The sequence below is a fragment of the Pangasianodon hypophthalmus genome, chromosome 15 (genome assembly GCF_027358585.1).
Source record: "Pangasianodon hypophthalmus isolate fPanHyp1 chromosome 15, fPanHyp1.pri, whole genome shotgun sequence".
In the NCBI taxonomy this organism is placed as follows: domain Eukaryota; kingdom Metazoa; phylum Chordata; class Actinopteri; order Siluriformes; family Pangasiidae; genus Pangasianodon; species Pangasianodon hypophthalmus.
The window spans coordinates 2,690,279-2,706,495 of record NC_069724.1 but is presented as its reverse complement, the minus strand read 5'-3'; the positions used below and the strand labels follow the sequence as shown (position 1 = coordinate 2,706,495).

The window sequence follows — 16,217 nt, the reverse complement described above, 5'->3', positions numbered from 1 at the left end:
TATATAGTAATAATTTCAGCAAACAAAGGCAGAATGTTAAAGCAGACAGTCTATGATGTACAGAACTATTTCTATGGAAAGACTGGGAGAGGGAAAGGTGGATTATGGATTGGATAATGTGTAGAAATGCGTGTGCTCCATGATGACTTTGTATCCCATGCAAAGGCTCTGATAAAGAAATAAAATATGTCTAGTTTCAGGGCTTTCGTGTGGTTTTTGAGATTAGTTGGGCTGGAAATTATGCTGCAACCTGGCGACCCTGGTTAATGATATTAGGTCCTTGATCGGAAAGTTGAACAAAGGTACATCTAAAACCTCTCATAACGAGCTGCTAGACTGTACACTGGATGACTGTATGTTCTCGACTCTGAACTGTAACAGGGTTACTCTAAAAATTCACTAGATACTAGCCTATAGCATACATCATGTGGTAGCATCTCGACTTCATTTTGTTTGAGACTATGTCGATATCAATGTCATCCTATAACGAACCTTTACTGAAGTTTGGGATCATTTTTGTGATTTCTCTTCCTGTATGAAAATTTATACATTTTTTAAAAGAATCCTATTTTAAAAATGAACAATTGATAATGTTTTAAATAAATAATCAAGCCAATCAAGCCAAATATTTTTAAATCAACAACAGCATCCTCTACAGACAAGGAACTAAAACTATAACCCACATAAGAGCAGGTGATTGGGGTTAGAGCGCTATGATCCAGAAAAAACACATGGACTTTGACCGGCACAAAAATGCACACAATTCATGCAACTTGTGTTTGTTATTTGAGTTTTTTTTTTTTTTTTTTAAAAAGGATGTTTGGCGGTCCTTGAAAATACCAGAACTTCTAACTGTATCTAGAGAACGATGGGTTACGGTACACGCTAAAGACATTTATTCTGACAGAGGAAGCAGGAGTGCATTTTAATCTCATTACTGCACTGGTGACATGTGAGCAGAGATTTGATGAGATTAAGCTCAAGCCTAAACCAGCCTAAACTATGTAGCCACTCTGTACTCTCTCTCTCTCACCCACCCACCCACACACACACCCACTCACCCACCCACACAAACACACACACACACACACACTTACTTTAGCGGTAACAGTTTAGCAGAAGTACACATCTCAGCAATTGTATCTTATGCACAATCACTCTGTATCTGCGTAATGGTAAGTAACCATGGTAAGTGTGTGTGTGTGTGTGTGTGTGAGAGAGAGAGAAAGAGAGAGAGAAAGAAACAGAGAGGAAATGTCAAATTTACCAAGAAAAGTGCATAATTGATCACTAATTAAGCAATATCTATCACTTCTTTAAATTACTTCTTAAATCACTTCTTTGGCTAATTAAAATATTCTCAAATGAATATAAATGAAATATTCACAAATGAATACACAGATGGGTAACAAAGGGAAAAACCAGTGCCATTGTCATGCTGTGGGGGTATTTTGTTGTGGGTCAGCTTTTCGGTTATAATACTTTTCCACTGGTGTGGGTGTAGACTGGCTCGGCTTGGTAAATTAACCACAATCCTCCATGCTGTCATTATTTCCACCACCGTGAGAGCCGTGCTGTACTTGCTAAATTTGGTTACAGTTTTTACCAAGCTACCACGAGAGTCGAGCCGGGACGTGGAGGTGGAGCGAAAAATATTGCAGTAATGATTAACGTCCTGATCAGTGTGTCTGGCTGGAATTGTTTCTCTACTGGCACAAACATTTCAGTAGTAGGATAGTGTAGTGTCTGCCAATGTTTCTGATTTTCGTCTGCCTTTTTCTGGTGGATTTAGGAGGTCAAAAATGTAAATAATTTAAGCAAACGGCGATTTAATGTATATGAGTGCTTCATCCAGTTCACTGTATGTGGGCACCTTGTCCAGAAAAAAGAAAACAGAATTGATTATGAATATAAAAATAATTAATAAATAAAACAGGTTTGCAGCGCAGTCAGGTCACTGTGTAATGTCCAAAACCATGACAACCATGTTATTAGTGATGCTGGTAGTTAGTAGTGTCAGTATTGGTAAGAGTGTTCATGTTAGCATTGTTAGTAGTGTTAGGAGTATCAGTATTGGTAAGAGTGTTCATGTTAGCATTGTTAGTAATGTTAGTAGTGTTAGTATTGTTAGTAGTGATAGGAGTATTAGTACTGTTAGTATTGTTAGTAGTGTTAGTATTGTTAGTAGTGTTAGTAGTGTTAGTAGTATTAGTATTGTTAGTAGAGTAAGAAGTATTAGTAGTGTTAGTATTATTAGTATTGTTAGGAGTATTAGTGTTAGGAGTATTAGTAGTGTTAGTATTGTTAGTAGTGTTAGGAGTATTAGTGTTAGGAGTATTAGTAGTGTTAGTATTGTTAGTAGTGTTAGGAGTATTAGTGTTAGGAGTATTAGTAGTGTTAGTATTGTTAGTAGTGTTAGGAGTATTAGTGTTAGGAGTATTAGTAGTGTTAGTATTGTTAGTAGAGTAAGAAGTATTAGTAGTGCTAGGAGTATTAGTATTATTAGTATTGTTAGTATTGTTAGTATTGTTAGTAGAGTAAGAAGTATTAGTAGTGTTAGTAGTGTTAGTAGTGTTAGGAGTGATAATGTTGTATTGTTAGTATTGCTAGGAACAGTAGCGTTAGTTGTTTTATTATTGTTAGTAGTCTTTGTATTGTTAGAAGTGTTAGTGTTGTTAGTAGTGTTAGGAGTATTAGTGGTAGGAGTATTAGTATTGTTAGTATTGCTAGGAACAGTAGCGTTAGTTGTTTTATTATTGTTAATAGTCTTTGTATTGTTAGTAGTGTTAGTGTTGTTAGCAGTGTTATTATTGTCAGTAATATTTAGAGTGTTAATCTTTGTTGTATTAGTACTGTTAGTAGTGTTAGCGTTACTGTTAGTAGTATTACTATGGTTATAGTGTTAGTGTTAGCAGTATTAGTATTTACTGTTAGTAGTGTTAGGAGTTTAGGAGTGTTAGTAGCATTAGTGTTGTTAATATTGTTAGTAGTGTTAGGAGTGTTATCGTGTGACCAATCTATCCCTTTGTCTAATATTATTTTTAATATAATGGAGGAAACAAAGAAAGACAAATACTTTTTCATGACTATACTTTTACATTTTCAAACTTTTAATTCACTTGAAATCAAGGTTCTTCAGATGATTAACTTGATGATTTATTTTGTTTTTCATGGGTGGTGTTAAAAGAGGAAGAAGCAATCATTGTGTGATTAAGGCCGTCCTTCATTCAGCAGCCTTGGGTTTACGATGGGGCAGCAAAAGCCTGTTTTGGGGTGAGTAATGGGTGAATCTTTAACCTACTTCTCTGTGTATGTGTATTTTATACATGGACTGTGGAAACTCAGTGTTTAGACAGGGAAGGGACAGAAGAGTTACAAACAGGGACAACAGGAACACACACACGAGAGTACACACAAGAAAGGGCAGATGAGAAATTCAGAGTTTGCCTACTACATATAGAGGTAACTACACCTTCCATTTTTTATTTTAGTTTGTCTTCTTGTTTTAACAGATCGTGAGCTAACTGCTAGTCATTTAAAGCTTTTAAAGAACAGTGCGCCACCATTCGCAGTGATGGCCATAGCCGCAGTGGAGTTGATGGGCTTCTTCTTGGGCATCCTGGGAATGATTGGCAACTTGGTGGCCACCCTGCTGCCCTACTGGGAAATCTCGGCCCACATCGGCTCCAACATCGTCACGGCTGTGACAAACATGAAGGGTCTGTGGATGGCGTGCGTCCACCAGAGCACCGGAGCCTTCCAGTGCGAGACCTACAACACCATCCTTGGCCTATCCGCCGACCTGCAGGTGGCCCGGGCCATGATGGTCATCTCGGTTATCTTATCTGTCCTAGCCTGTGTAGTGTCCAGCGTTGGGATGCAGTGCACCGTGTGTATGGACGGCTCCTCAGCGAAGGCGAAAGTAGCTGGAGCTGGAGGGTGCCTTTTTTTAACTGCCGGTCTTCTGTCGCTCATTCCAGTTTCCTGGAAGACCAATGAAGTAGTGCAGACCTTTTACCAGTACAACCTACCTGACAGTCTGAAGTTCGAGATTGGAGATTGCCTGTATGTCGGAATTGCTTCGTCCATCACGTCGCTGCTAGGTGGAGGGCTGCTAAGCATGTCCTGCTGGAATGACATGGATTCACGGCGAGGGTTCAGGCGCCACGGCGGGGGTTACCCATACCCTGAACACATGGCAAAACATGGCACGGGCCGTGGCGCCTCACATTCGATGCCCTTCCACCCTTCAGCCACTCTGCAGAGCACAATCAACATGAATCCCACCAACAGGAACCAGACCATGGTCAGCCAGATCAGTAGCAGTAGCCACTCCACTGCTGGTGTCAGAGACTCCAGGAAACCCGCACGCCAGCAAACAACAGCTAGTTATGATGTCACTGGGTATGTCTGAAGATTTTGCCTAGTTGCTGTTTCGCACCATGAACTTGAAAACACTGAATTGTTAAAATTCGACTTATTTGTGAATATTTCTTGGATTTTGGAAAAAGGTGTTTTATAAATTAAACATATCCATATTATTTTCATGGCTAACAGAAGTATTAAGGCTTACAAAAGGTACATTTTGTACAGTATTTTTTTTCTTTTTTCCTGCTGAGGGAATGATTTCAGAAACTGTAGGGCATGTCTAAGTGAAACAAATCAATTCCAGGTCAATCGACCTCTGGTGTGATAGGAGTCCTCTGTGTAAACACAAAGAGCTAATGTTTCACATTGACGGTTTAATATGGCTGTAAAAGCATACTTCAAGATGAACTCTTGTAGTATTATTCATTTCGTATGGTTCCATATTTGACACAAGGACAGGTTTTTTCTGGCTTGTCCTTCTTAAATGACACAAAATTACAAATAAATGCTATAAATAAAGAATGTTAAATACAAAAGAAATGAGAAACACATTAAGAATGGATGGCGCTTGAATGAAGGAAATTAGTTTTACTCAAAGTGGGGTTCATGAAGCATGGCCAGGGGGTCTGTGATTTCTTTTAATGTAGTTTCTGTGTTGGAAATCACAAATCGCCACTATCAAAGTTATTTTGTTTAATACTCAGTTCTTATAGTTATTAGCCGATTAGACTGGTCTAATGAATGGGTTTAATCGAAATCTCAAATAAATCATTCTATAAATAACATAATAATGTGTTCTCTCAGGAACATAAAGCTTTAACTATCATTGTACACAATGAAATAATGAGTCTAATATTCAACGAGTTGGATTGTGTTTATTAAAAAAATTCTATACTGAGGGGGTTTGGGTTATTTAATTTGCATTTAAATGGGTTCCTGGCCAAAAAAGTTTGAGAAGTAAACGACAAAGTGTTTCATTTAAAAATTTTTCAGGGCCAAATGGGACAGTCAGGTCATCTTAAATGTCTAAATAACCCTTAACTAACAGCAGCACATCACCCCATCTCTATCTTTGGCACAGGTCAATGATTTACAGCAGTAGCAGCATGAAGCACTGCACTGGAATCAACTCAATCGATTTTAGCTCAGTGATTCTGTGAGAAATTAATGTTCCTGCACCTGAGTGACAATAGGCACCTCAGTGCACCTTCCCTACATGCTGCCTACATAGCATGCTTCCTTCCGATTCGAACGCACTGACTGCCTGCTGATGAGACTGTTCTTAGTCCTAGTCTCAGTGTTCAGTGTTTCTTTAAATTGTTTGTGAGTCTAATCGTAAATTGTAGTAAGCCTGGTAAACATGTAATCTTTGTTGTCATGTTATATTACTTATATAATACATATATTACTTTATTTTCCTGAGAAATCGCCCACACGTTTGTAACACTGACCTGCAGTAACAAGTACCTGACTGGACATTAAAGTATTCATTTTTGTACTGTTTCATTTTCCCTCCTTGTCTATGTTAAATTGATTTTCACAACTCAATTTTTCAAATCTCAATCTAGTGGCACCTTTTAAAAGACTACATAAATGGCTTTGTGTATTGAAATCTACTATTTTTACTATTTATCCCATCCCAAAGAGTAGTCATACTCTTTACAGACACCTGCACATTTTAAGGCACATTGTAAGACTTAAGCATGTTTCCTGAATTTCATGATAACATTTTTATGTAAAAAATTCATTCATCTTCAGTAAACTTCTTCATCCTGGTCAGGATAACAGTTGATCTGGAACATAATCCCAAGAACGCTTGGTATAAAGCAGGAATACATCCTGGATGGGATGCCAGTCCATTAGTCTATTACACCGCATCATACACACACATTTTGGGACTCATGTGGACACGGGGAACATAGACAGCTCCATACAGAGTGTAGCTGTAACCCCGGACCTCAGTACTACCTGCTGTGCCACAGTGCCATCCCTGAAACAGGAATGTGGATCCAACCTGCTAATGCAAATAGTAGCAGAGTGGATACACTCTTTGTTTTTGGGAACCATAAAATCTTCTTCTAGGATCATACAACAGTTTTCCCTATGAGAGTAGAACCCTGTTAAGATGCTAGAACTCTCAACTATTGAAAGTGTATCAGTACATGGCACAAGGGAAGAAACTCTGAGTGGATCAACTGGAGAAGCTGTAGTCAGGATTGATGTAATAGCTTTCTGAATCAGTGTAATGGTGTACACATGGCCAAAGCATTGCTACAGTACCACACATGAACCTCAGATTCTTGGTTCCCGTTCCTGTACAAGTCTACAGTGATGTTATGGGGACCTCTGCTGGTAAAACCCAGAATAGCACCTCCTGATGAAATGGAAAACTTCTGCACTGCATCAGGAAGTTCTCGTAAGAGCATTCATGACAAGAAAACCTGTGATTTACACATTACATGTAGTGTTTTATTTACACATTTATACCACGGCGCTACTGAAATATCGATTCTGATTGATCAGAAGGTGTTGATTCTTTTTCTTTTTCAAGCACGGCTCTCTCACTAGACAAATCACAGTTTTATATTAACTCATTCACAGGGACTTGTACAGCAAATACTCCAGATGAACGTGTCACTGTTGATGTGGTGAACATTTTGGATGTTCTGTGAGAATACGTTTATTGAGCAGTTTTGGAAGGAGTCTCCAGTGTAAGTAACAGTCAGAGGTAAAGCTGTAACGTTAAGCTCAGTAACATGACCCTGCGTTTATCCAATTTGTTCAATTAACTTCAAGAGACAGAAGTAAAAGAGAGGCTGGTGAGGGAACGACTGTTTATAGCTGTTACAGTGTAAGAGATAAAAGGGAATTAAGTTGTTTTGTGGAAGTTCCACAACATGAAATGTGACTTTAAAAGGACAAACTCCCCAGTCCAAAAACATATGTTGTAGGCTAACTGGCCTCTCTACATTGTCTGTAGTGTGTGCGTGTGTGTGTGTGTGTGTGTATGATTGTGCCCTGCGATGGGTTAGCTCCCCGTCCAGGTTGTCCCCTGCTTTGTGCCCCGAGACCCCTGGGATAGGCTCCAGGCTCCCGTGACCCCGTGTAGGATAAGCAGTATGGAAAATGGATGGAACAGCACACCTTGTCCTGTTTTATTCCTATGAGAAGCAGTTTTTCGGATCCTTTTGCGCTGTAGTTGTGCTGTGAATTTCTGAAGAGTCCTCAGTTTTTGCGTGTCTCCTCTCTCGGGCAAACTCAATGACTAGAGGCTTGTCCTGCAGCCGGTACCCATTCACAGTGTCCAACGCTGCTTGTGCAGTCTCTATATCTGTAAAACAATAGATCAAAACTCATTAGTTAATGAATCATCCAAGCTAATAGTCAAACGTGTACAAAAACTGCTGAGGTTATGAAAAAGTAAAACTATTACACGTGCAGTAATGTTTCTGTACAGTGATGTATGGCTTTTCCTACCAGAGAAAGTGATGAAGGCTTGGCCCTTCAGCCTGCCTGTCAGGAGGCGATACACAATTGGATCTGTGTCGTCCTTCTGAAACCGGGAGAAAAGAGCCACCAGCTGGGCCAGAGAAGCCCAAGGACTCATGTTCTTCACACACAGCACCTACGCAGAAAACACACGGAATTAACACGTAGCAGTCACACGACTTGTTATAGTATACGTGCACATGTGCGTTCTCACCAACCAATAATTAGAATAGTCTTTTTCTTTTCTTTTTAAGAGCGTTTGTCTGCATGTGACTTGCAACTGCAATGAAAGCGTTCACAAAACGTCGTCTTCTCCTAACCGACCCCATCCTCTTTACTATGCCTTCATGAGTATTTCTGGGTCAAGAAACTACTAACTGAAAACTACTCCATGTCACAGAAGCCTGCAGTATGCAAATGAGCTCTAAACAAATATTTTCTTATGTTCAGTGAGCAGTTTATCCTCTGAGAGGTTCCAGTAGATGTACTGATAAAATTCGATCCACAGAAAAGATTCATTTTGGTTAAACAGGCGAAGACTGACTGAGTGATTGCACAGGATTTTGTAACTGCAATGTGTAGAAATATAATTGCAATGTGCTATTTTTATATATACAGTATATTCTTTTTTTATATACATTATCACTCTATTCCAGGGTACCTTTGAGTAATATGTGATTATTTCAGGGCTGTAACACTTTATAAAACATTATAAATCTCAATATATGTTCAGTGCCAGAAATGCAATTTGTGTTCAGTAATTTTATTAGTTTCCATTAATAACAATATGGATATATAAATAGAAATATAACTGAAAATCTGGTAATCTTTAAATAATCTGTTTAATGCCGCTATACAGAAAACCTACATTTGATGGCTCTCCACGCTGATAGTTCTGAAAGCGTGAAATTCCCCTTATGCCATCCTCCGTCTCCCGATTGTTCCTGATCTCCTCATCTGAAATCTCCTCTACTTTACCGCTGATGGTCAGTGGGCCGCTCTGGCCCTGACCGCAACAAGAGGTCACACGTCCGATGGGCTGGTTAACTGTCAATTTCTGTGGAACAGATGATGATGATGATGATGATTCTTGACTCTGAGACTGTGTTGTACAGATGCGCAGTGAGGATTCATTGCTTATCGATGATTGGCTGCTACAGTCGTCGACAGCATGTGACTGATTAGAGTCCGGGTCTGGACGTGGTGTTTGGTTATGATCGGAATCTGTCGGGGATGAGTGTGAGACGCTCTCAGAGTCTGTCTGGTCATCTTTGAGGAAGTCTCTGTATAATGAATCCATTGGGTTTGAAAAGGTCTCCCCCTGCTGTCCATTCTGTGAATCTCCCTCTATGAGGAAAGACACAGGGTGAAAGATGAGTCATATTAATCATTCTAATCATTACCTCTTAAATCCTAAGAAATCAGAAATCACAATGCACAGAAGGAATAAAAATCAGAACACCATGATCGTTTGTCTAGACCCAAATGCGGTCGAAGTATAGCACAGGGGGTCTGTAATTTTTAATTTCAAGCCACTGTTTTAAACATTATTATATTTATTATCGAGTTCTTATAGATATTAGCCTGTATGGGTTTAGTCCAAACCTCAATCATTTAAAAAATAAATAAATAAATAACCTAAATGGCTACAATAAATGCCCAAAATATCAAATTATACATTTAAATAATAATCTTGATATACAGTATGTGAACAGTCAGATCTGTGTTTTTTTTGTTTTTTTTTAACTTTTTACAGTTAAAGGGATCTCTATCTAGACAAACTTCCTCTTTCTATTTTCTACCTTGATGGTAGAGAGCAGTAAGGAAGCTGGAGCGGTCGCTGCCGTGGAACAGAGCCTTCTCGATCTCCATCTCTCTCCGTGTGAGAGCTCGGCTGCCTGAGAAGCGCTGGGGACGGGACAATAACTCCGCCCTCGCCGCCATCTTGTCCCAAATGACCTGCAGGCGCTCGTCCCGCGCTTCAGGAGCTACACTCACTCCACGATTCTAAAAAAAAAAAAAAAAAGGTTTTAATTGGTTCCTGCATAAGCTTTCCTGTTTAAATATCTCACACGCAACAGTTCTTGTATACACACACTGGGCTGGTATGTCTGTCATATCTAATACTAGGTTTATCATATCTACAACCTGACTGCACTTTGCAGCTACACAATTTCTCATTGTTAACCTAGGTGTTGCCAGTCTCTGGTCTTCACTAACATTCCAAGCTGCAATTATTTCATCTTCTTAACTTCAAGCGAAGAGGCTGATAAGGGAACGGCTGTTCATAACTGCCATAGCGTAAGCAACGACAGGAATTAACTCGTTTCCCTGGATTTTTTTTTTTTTTTTTTTTTTTACATTAAATGTAATTATAACCTGATGAAAAGTATCATATGTCATTTTTTAATGAGTAAAAAATTGTTCACGTTGGCAAACTGCTGTGGCATAAGATGAATAAAACACGTCGGTGGTAACCGCCCTCTGCTGTAACCACATCAAAACATCCCATTGTATGGCTGTTTCCCTAAAGCAGGACTTGGATGAAGATCAGACCCCATTTTGCGGGTAATTAATTATTCTTCTACTTGGACCTCATACTCCATTAGTACTTCAGGTTTGACTCTGACCTTCCCGCCGCTGTCTCGCACATCTCTGTTCCTCCACAGCTCGATCTCAGCGTCAGTGAGGCCCAGCTCTCTCAGGCTGGCGAGTTCCTTCTCTCCGTCCTGCAGTGCCTGGAACTGGGCCAGACTGCGCACCCCTGCCGCCTGTTCTCCGAACGGCTTGTACAGCGCAGCCGGGGCAAAGCATTTCTTCTTCGCTACACAACTGTCAGGACGAGAGAAGGATTGCTTGTGGGTTTTTGTCCAATCAGAGTTGTGAGTCATCGTGACAAGTAACATGTTTAAGCAATATTTATTATTTGCCAGCCATTTCAAGCATGTACGCAAGGAGAAAAGCCATAACAAGAACAAAAGGCTCCACGTTTTTTTAAAACACTTCTATTTCTAGACGTAATAAAATCTGACTGGCTCCAGGGGTTCTTAAAGGAAAAACTCCACCCGGAAACACATTAAATATGTTTCTATTGAAATATCTGTGACGTGTTTTGTGGTTGTGGTCCTAATTTGTTGGTTGGTGCTGTATTTTTATTCTTCCTTTGAGAAGGTAGCCGTTGAGTGGTGCGCTGACGTCACAGGAGGACATTGCTCTTGTGAGCGCAGTTCCAGTTTAATAAGAGGAAAAATTCAACGATCTCGAGCATAACGGATAACGATCAAGTTTTTCTGTTAGCTCCTGAAAACAAAAGAGCAAGAGCTTCTTTTCCCACCAATTTCCTGCAGCGTTGAAGTAGTGGAGACATTAGTGCAAACGCTGGACTCAAAGTCCCAGAATGCAATGCAGCTATACAACACCGTTATGGCAGAGATTCAGCTCGGCTAGTTAGCGATGTACGAGATGACAAGCGTGATGACGGTGACTGAGTATAAGCATTAAAGTTGAAGCTTTGAGTGTACAGATGGGATGGTAAAACAGCTGGACAGAGTAAAGGACTAAAGCGCTGCTGCAACGCTCTCTTTAGGTAGAAATGAAGCGAGGGCTAATTCCCTCTGGTGCAGGCAGTGGGCTGTCGAAAGGCATTGTGGGTAATGTAGGAAACTGTTAAACAAAGTGAAAACAGACCAACATGTCAATGAAAGAAGTTTAAACTAAGGAAGTCACCTCAGAATTTTAATTACAAAGCAAATCCTGGATCTCACTGGAGAATTCTAAAGACTGTCATGCAAGTTGTTCAGGGTGGAGTTTTCCTTTACCAGGTGTCTTACTACAGCCGAGACACCTGGTCCAACTGCGCAGCTAATTATTAAACCCTTAATGAGGTGGGCCACGTGTGTTGAGAGTATGTAAAACAGTCCAGGACTGGAGTTGTTGTGGAAACGTGAGCGTTACCGGTCGATGTTGACGTCTGTATCCAGCTGTTGGAGCAGCAGGTTGTGCAGCTGCCTCTGTCCCTCCGTCTCCTGCTCCTCAGGGACCGGGCCTTCATCACAAACCCGACGAGTGACCCTGCAGAATTCAAACTCTTTTAAAATGGTCTTTTACTGTAACATTCTGAAATGTTTCTCATTTCATTTCCAATACCATGAAAAGTAAAAAAAAAAAAAAAAAATCTTCAGAAAATCTCAAAACAGATTGGAAATATGGATGAAAAGATGCTAAAAGATGCTCAGTACAGAAATCATAACTACTTATCGAAGTTATTCAAAGCAAAATAATATTAAATCAAAAGAAAACTTTATTTTTTTACAATATGCATTATATGTTTATTAACCTAAGACTCATTAACAGAGTGTTTTATCTTTAAAGGCTAAATTATACTATAAATTAATAAGTACACAAGTAAATAAGCAATTAATTATTGTATCACTCTGTAACCAGACAGCTAATAAATGAAATATTAAATTATGAATTATTGTGCAGCCCTAATATTAAAATATAAGACATTTTTAAAAGTAGTACTCTTTATTGAGTCTAGCGATTTTACCATTAATACATTCTGTATTTTATCGAGTTTTTATAAATTATAGAATTGTTTTGTATTAGATTTACATAAAAATCGACTGTTTCAGTTCAGAAAAAAATAAACAATCTATTCTAGGGAAAAGATGATACAGTAATTAATAAGAAATTGTGAATGTAAACTTCTCTAGTGTCTACATTTGAACTAAAACAGACCAAACCCTGCATGTGGTGGAGGTTTCCGTAAAACCTTGTATATATGCTCACATCACATATGGGGCACATCACAATGATCACACCTTATTAATACGTAGCCGCACTTAATTATCTCTTTCCTTTGACTTAATTATCTCTTTTCCTCGACTTAATTATCTCGTTCCCACGTGTTCATAACTTTGTGGCCATTTTTAGCTAAGGATATCACCAGCGGACCTCCTGAATAGGATTCACAGAATTGTGTTCGTACTATAGCTTTGATTCACAATTACCAAAGCCTCCAAAAATAACTGCATTATTATACACGAATGGGAGCGGACACGGACACACCTGCCTTATTCATCTGCATGGTGCTGACACACCCACTGACTGACAGCCGGAACAGTTCATGTAGACGTATGTCCAGAGGCGTCATGACCCAGTTCTTTTGCAGAGACACACCAGTATGTACAAATGCTAATGGCTATATAACAATTCATTTTTAGAGGTAAACACCAGTTTCTCAGTAAGAGTAGAGTTTACACTATCAGTACTGCTGTGCAATAGACTTTGGTTTTGTGATGTTTAACGTTACACTCTACTGTTTCCTGTTTTCAGTGTATCACTGTGATTCTGAAGGAACTATACTTCATGCCTAATATTATAAAGAAACCCCAGCTGACTTCATGTAACAGTATTTCATGTTAGTGCTACAACACCAGGCTGTTTCTGATGCATGTTTTAATTTACTCTCCATAATACCACTTGGGGATTATCTGATTTTACTGAAAGAAGCCAACTGTAAGACATGAATGATCAACCACAGATAAACATAACATGGAACTGAATTATCAGATGAAAACTAACGATAGAGATGTACGGTTTTGTCATTTCGCTCTATCTGCTAGAAAACTGCTCTTGTAAACTACTTGTAGAAGAAGGCCTTAAGGCAAAGGTTTCACATATTTATCACATATAAATCACGGCTGTGTCCCAAACCACACAATTCACACTAAAACTGTAATGAGGCATAGTGTTGTTGTTGTTGTTCCTCTTTCAGCTGCTCCTGTTAGGGGTCACCACTATAGATCATTGGTACGTGTGTTTGATTTTGGCACAGTTTTTACGCCGGATACCCTTCCTGCACTGGACTTGCACTAAGAGCGCGCTGTTGCACTGTTGCTGGTTCCCTGGCCGGGAATCGAACCCGTGCCGCAGCAATGAGAGCGCTATGGCCTAACCACATTACTGCATTACTGTCTGCCTTTCAATTTAGTGATTTGTATGACACTTTTTGTTTACATGTATAGTAATTATTTAAGGATATAATATTCGTATTCATTTCTTATTGTTAGGTAATGACCCAGATGATATTCTTAGGCAGATGTTTTTATTATAACGCGTTTCTGAGCTAAGCATGAGGCAATATAAGGCATGAACGTGGCATCGACAGCATGAATCCATGGACCCAGTTCAGGCTGGTGGGGGTGGCGTAACGGTGTGGGGAATGTATTCTTGGCACACATCGTGCCACGTTTAGACCAACTGAACACCGAGCATGGTTCGAACATCACAGTCTATCTGAGTATTGATGCGGGCCACATGTATCCCACAATCACAACACACATGTGATGCAGTCACGTCAACATGGAGCAGACAGACATCTTGTAGAATCCATGCCATGAAGAACTGAGGCTGTGCTGCCTGTAGGTCTAGTTTCTGATAAGCTCACAATAATAAATTAGACAAAACAGTACAACAATTTAATAAAGCAGGACAGAGAGATAGAGCAGCGGTTTGAAATTCCCAACCGGAAGTGGCAACATTAATTACACTTACTCCAATACATGCAATGAGAATTTCCTCCTAATAATGTAGCATTAAGCCTCCTAGCTAGTTAAAGCTAACGCTGTGCACACCTTAAAGACAGCTTAAAGACATTATACAAGCAACTGAGAACTAAAACGCGAACTCATTCTTGTATAAAAAGTCAACATGCGCTACTACATGAAACACTATTTACACGTTTACTACTCACCGCTTCATACTTCCTGCAGAAAACCTCCACTTCCTGTTTACAGCGGAAGTGTTGTTTTCGACGCAAAGCACCCTGGGATATGTAGTTAAAACTGGTTTGAAACGTTTCATGATCGTCCAAGAGAATACACCTAGCTGTGATTCATTTTAGTTTAAAAAAGAAATCGAGTTTTGGTTTAAACTTGAATAATTAATCTCTCTCTCTATCTCTCTCTCTCTCTCTCACACACACACACAAACAATAAACATATTGATCATTATGTCAGTTACAGTTGTAGACTATCTGTAAGTGTAAGGGTCCGATGATGATGATAAAGATGATGATGATGATGATGATGACAACAATGATCACTTTTTGTCCATTCCCTACATTATCACTCATCCCCCCCTCCACACACACACACACACACACACACACACACACACAGAGTATTTCCTGACAATTACTGTTTCCACAAGTACGCCCTTTTCTTTCGGAAAAAAAAAAAAAAAAAAATTCTGGAAGAAATAATGTCAAGAACGAACTTCATGTTCATATCCGAGGGCGTGCAGGACTGTGAGAGACTGTGTTCATAATAAACTATTATAAACAATTCCAGGATGTTAAAAATGAAATGCGGCTGCATCTTGCAACAGGACAACAATCTGAAAACGGAAGCCAAAAACCAGAAAACCCAAAGTGCCATGACCTCTGTGGTCAACCGAAGCTCTGAAGAAGGCTGTGCATGAAATCTGTCAGAGTTACAGAGCATTCAGGAAGGGAGATGCAAACTTGTGAATGGATATAATTCATAATAACCTAACATAATAATAATAAGTGACAATTTCAGTTAATAATGAAGAGACATCTAAAGGCCTTGGATGAATACAATTTCATTGTCTTCTTTATTTTTCTTCAGTGCATATGCGAATGTTTGCACTGAACTCTACATAAAGACTCTTACTGATATGTGAATATCCATTCTTCTCAAGGATTGATTGCAGAATGAAGAATAATCTGAGTATAAAACTTTATGACCTGCAAATATAACAATCTGACACTTGTGTGGTTTTAATATATTGAGCCATAAAGTTTTGATAACTCCTTCATAACTTTTAAATCATTTTATTGTCACGGAAACGCTCACATATACACTATATGGCTGAAAAAGTTTGTGCACCCCCTGACCATCACACTCATATGTGCTTGTTGAACATCCGGTTCCAGATTTATTCCCTGTTCGCTGTTATAATATCCTCCACTCTTCTGGGAAGCTTTCCACTAGATGTTGGAGCGTGGCTGTGGGGATTTGTGTTCATTCAGCCACAAGAGCATTAGTGAGATCAGGCGCTGATGTTGGTGAGGAGGTCTGGGGTTCAGTCGGTGTTCCAGTTCATCCCAAAGGTGTTCAGTGGGGTTGAGGTCAGGGCTCTGTGCAGGACACTCGAGTTCTTCCACTCCAACCTTCACACACCATGTCTTCATGGAGCTCGCTTTGTGCACAGGGGCATTGTCATGCTGGAACAGGTTCGAGCCTCTTAGTTCCAGTGAAGGGAAAGTGTAATGCTACAGCATACAGAGACATTCTATACAATTGTGTGCTTCCAATTTTGTGGCAACAGTT

General features: G+C 39.5%; 2 protein-coding genes across 4 annotated transcripts; one reads left to right on the top strand and one right to left on the bottom strand.

The window, feature by feature from the left end:
* The first annotated feature begins 1,062 nt into the window (after nt 1–1,062).
* cldn2 (claudin 2) lies at nt 1,063–5,874 on the top strand. 3 transcript variants are annotated; one of them, XM_026938791.3, is made up of 3 exons: nt 1,063–1,175; nt 3,188–3,273; nt 3,513–5,874. In XM_026938791.3, exon 3 carries the CDS (start codon nt 3,575–3,577, stop codon nt 4,412–4,414), a length of 840 nt encoding a protein of 279 aa, XP_026794592.1. In that variant the 5' UTR covers nt 1,063–1,175; nt 3,188–3,273; nt 3,513–3,574; the 3' UTR covers nt 4,415–5,874. The 3 variants fall into 3 exon arrangements, with proteins under 3 accessions (XP_026794592.1, XP_053096364.1, XP_053096365.1); XM_053240389.1 differs by lacking the exons at nt 1,063–1,175; nt 3,188–3,273 and adding an exon at nt 3,328–3,462 and having other exon boundaries at nt 3,573–5,874; XM_053240390.1 differs by lacking the exons at nt 1,063–1,175; nt 3,188–3,273 and adding an exon at nt 3,332–3,462 and having other exon boundaries at nt 3,542–5,874.
* Nucleotides 5,875–6,815: 941 nt separating this feature from the next.
* Nucleotides 6,816–14,679, bottom strand: rbm41 (RNA binding motif protein 41). Its single transcript, XM_026938335.3, has 7 exons — nt 14,615–14,679; nt 11,812–11,928; nt 10,488–10,689; nt 9,660–9,864; nt 8,726–9,204; nt 7,846–7,993; nt 6,816–7,699 (listed from the first exon to the last, which is right to left on the bottom strand). Exons 1-7 carry the CDS (start codon nt 14,620–14,622, stop codon nt 7,530–7,532), a joined length of 1,329 nt encoding a protein of 442 aa, XP_026794136.3. The 5' UTR covers nt 14,623–14,679; the 3' UTR covers nt 6,816–7,529.
* Nucleotides 14,680–16,217: the final 1,538 nt, after the last annotated feature.

What these genes read in the sequence shown, in the direction of transcription:
- cldn2 (XM_026938791.3), top strand. Translation starts at nt 3,575, where the DNA reads ATGGCCATAGCCGCAGTGGAGTTGATGGGCTTCTTCTTGGGCATCCTG.
- rbm41 (XM_026938335.3), bottom strand. An exon ending in ACAGACGTCAACATCGACCG is followed by an intron (nt 10,690 to 11,811) that starts GTAACGCTCACG and finishes TCGTCCTGACAG; the next exon opens with TTGTGTAGCGAAGAAGAAAT. An exon ending in TACTGCTCTCTACCATCAAG is followed by an intron (nt 9,205 to 9,659) that starts GTAGAAAATAGA and finishes CTTTCCTCATAG; the next exon opens with AGGGAGATTCACAGAATGGA.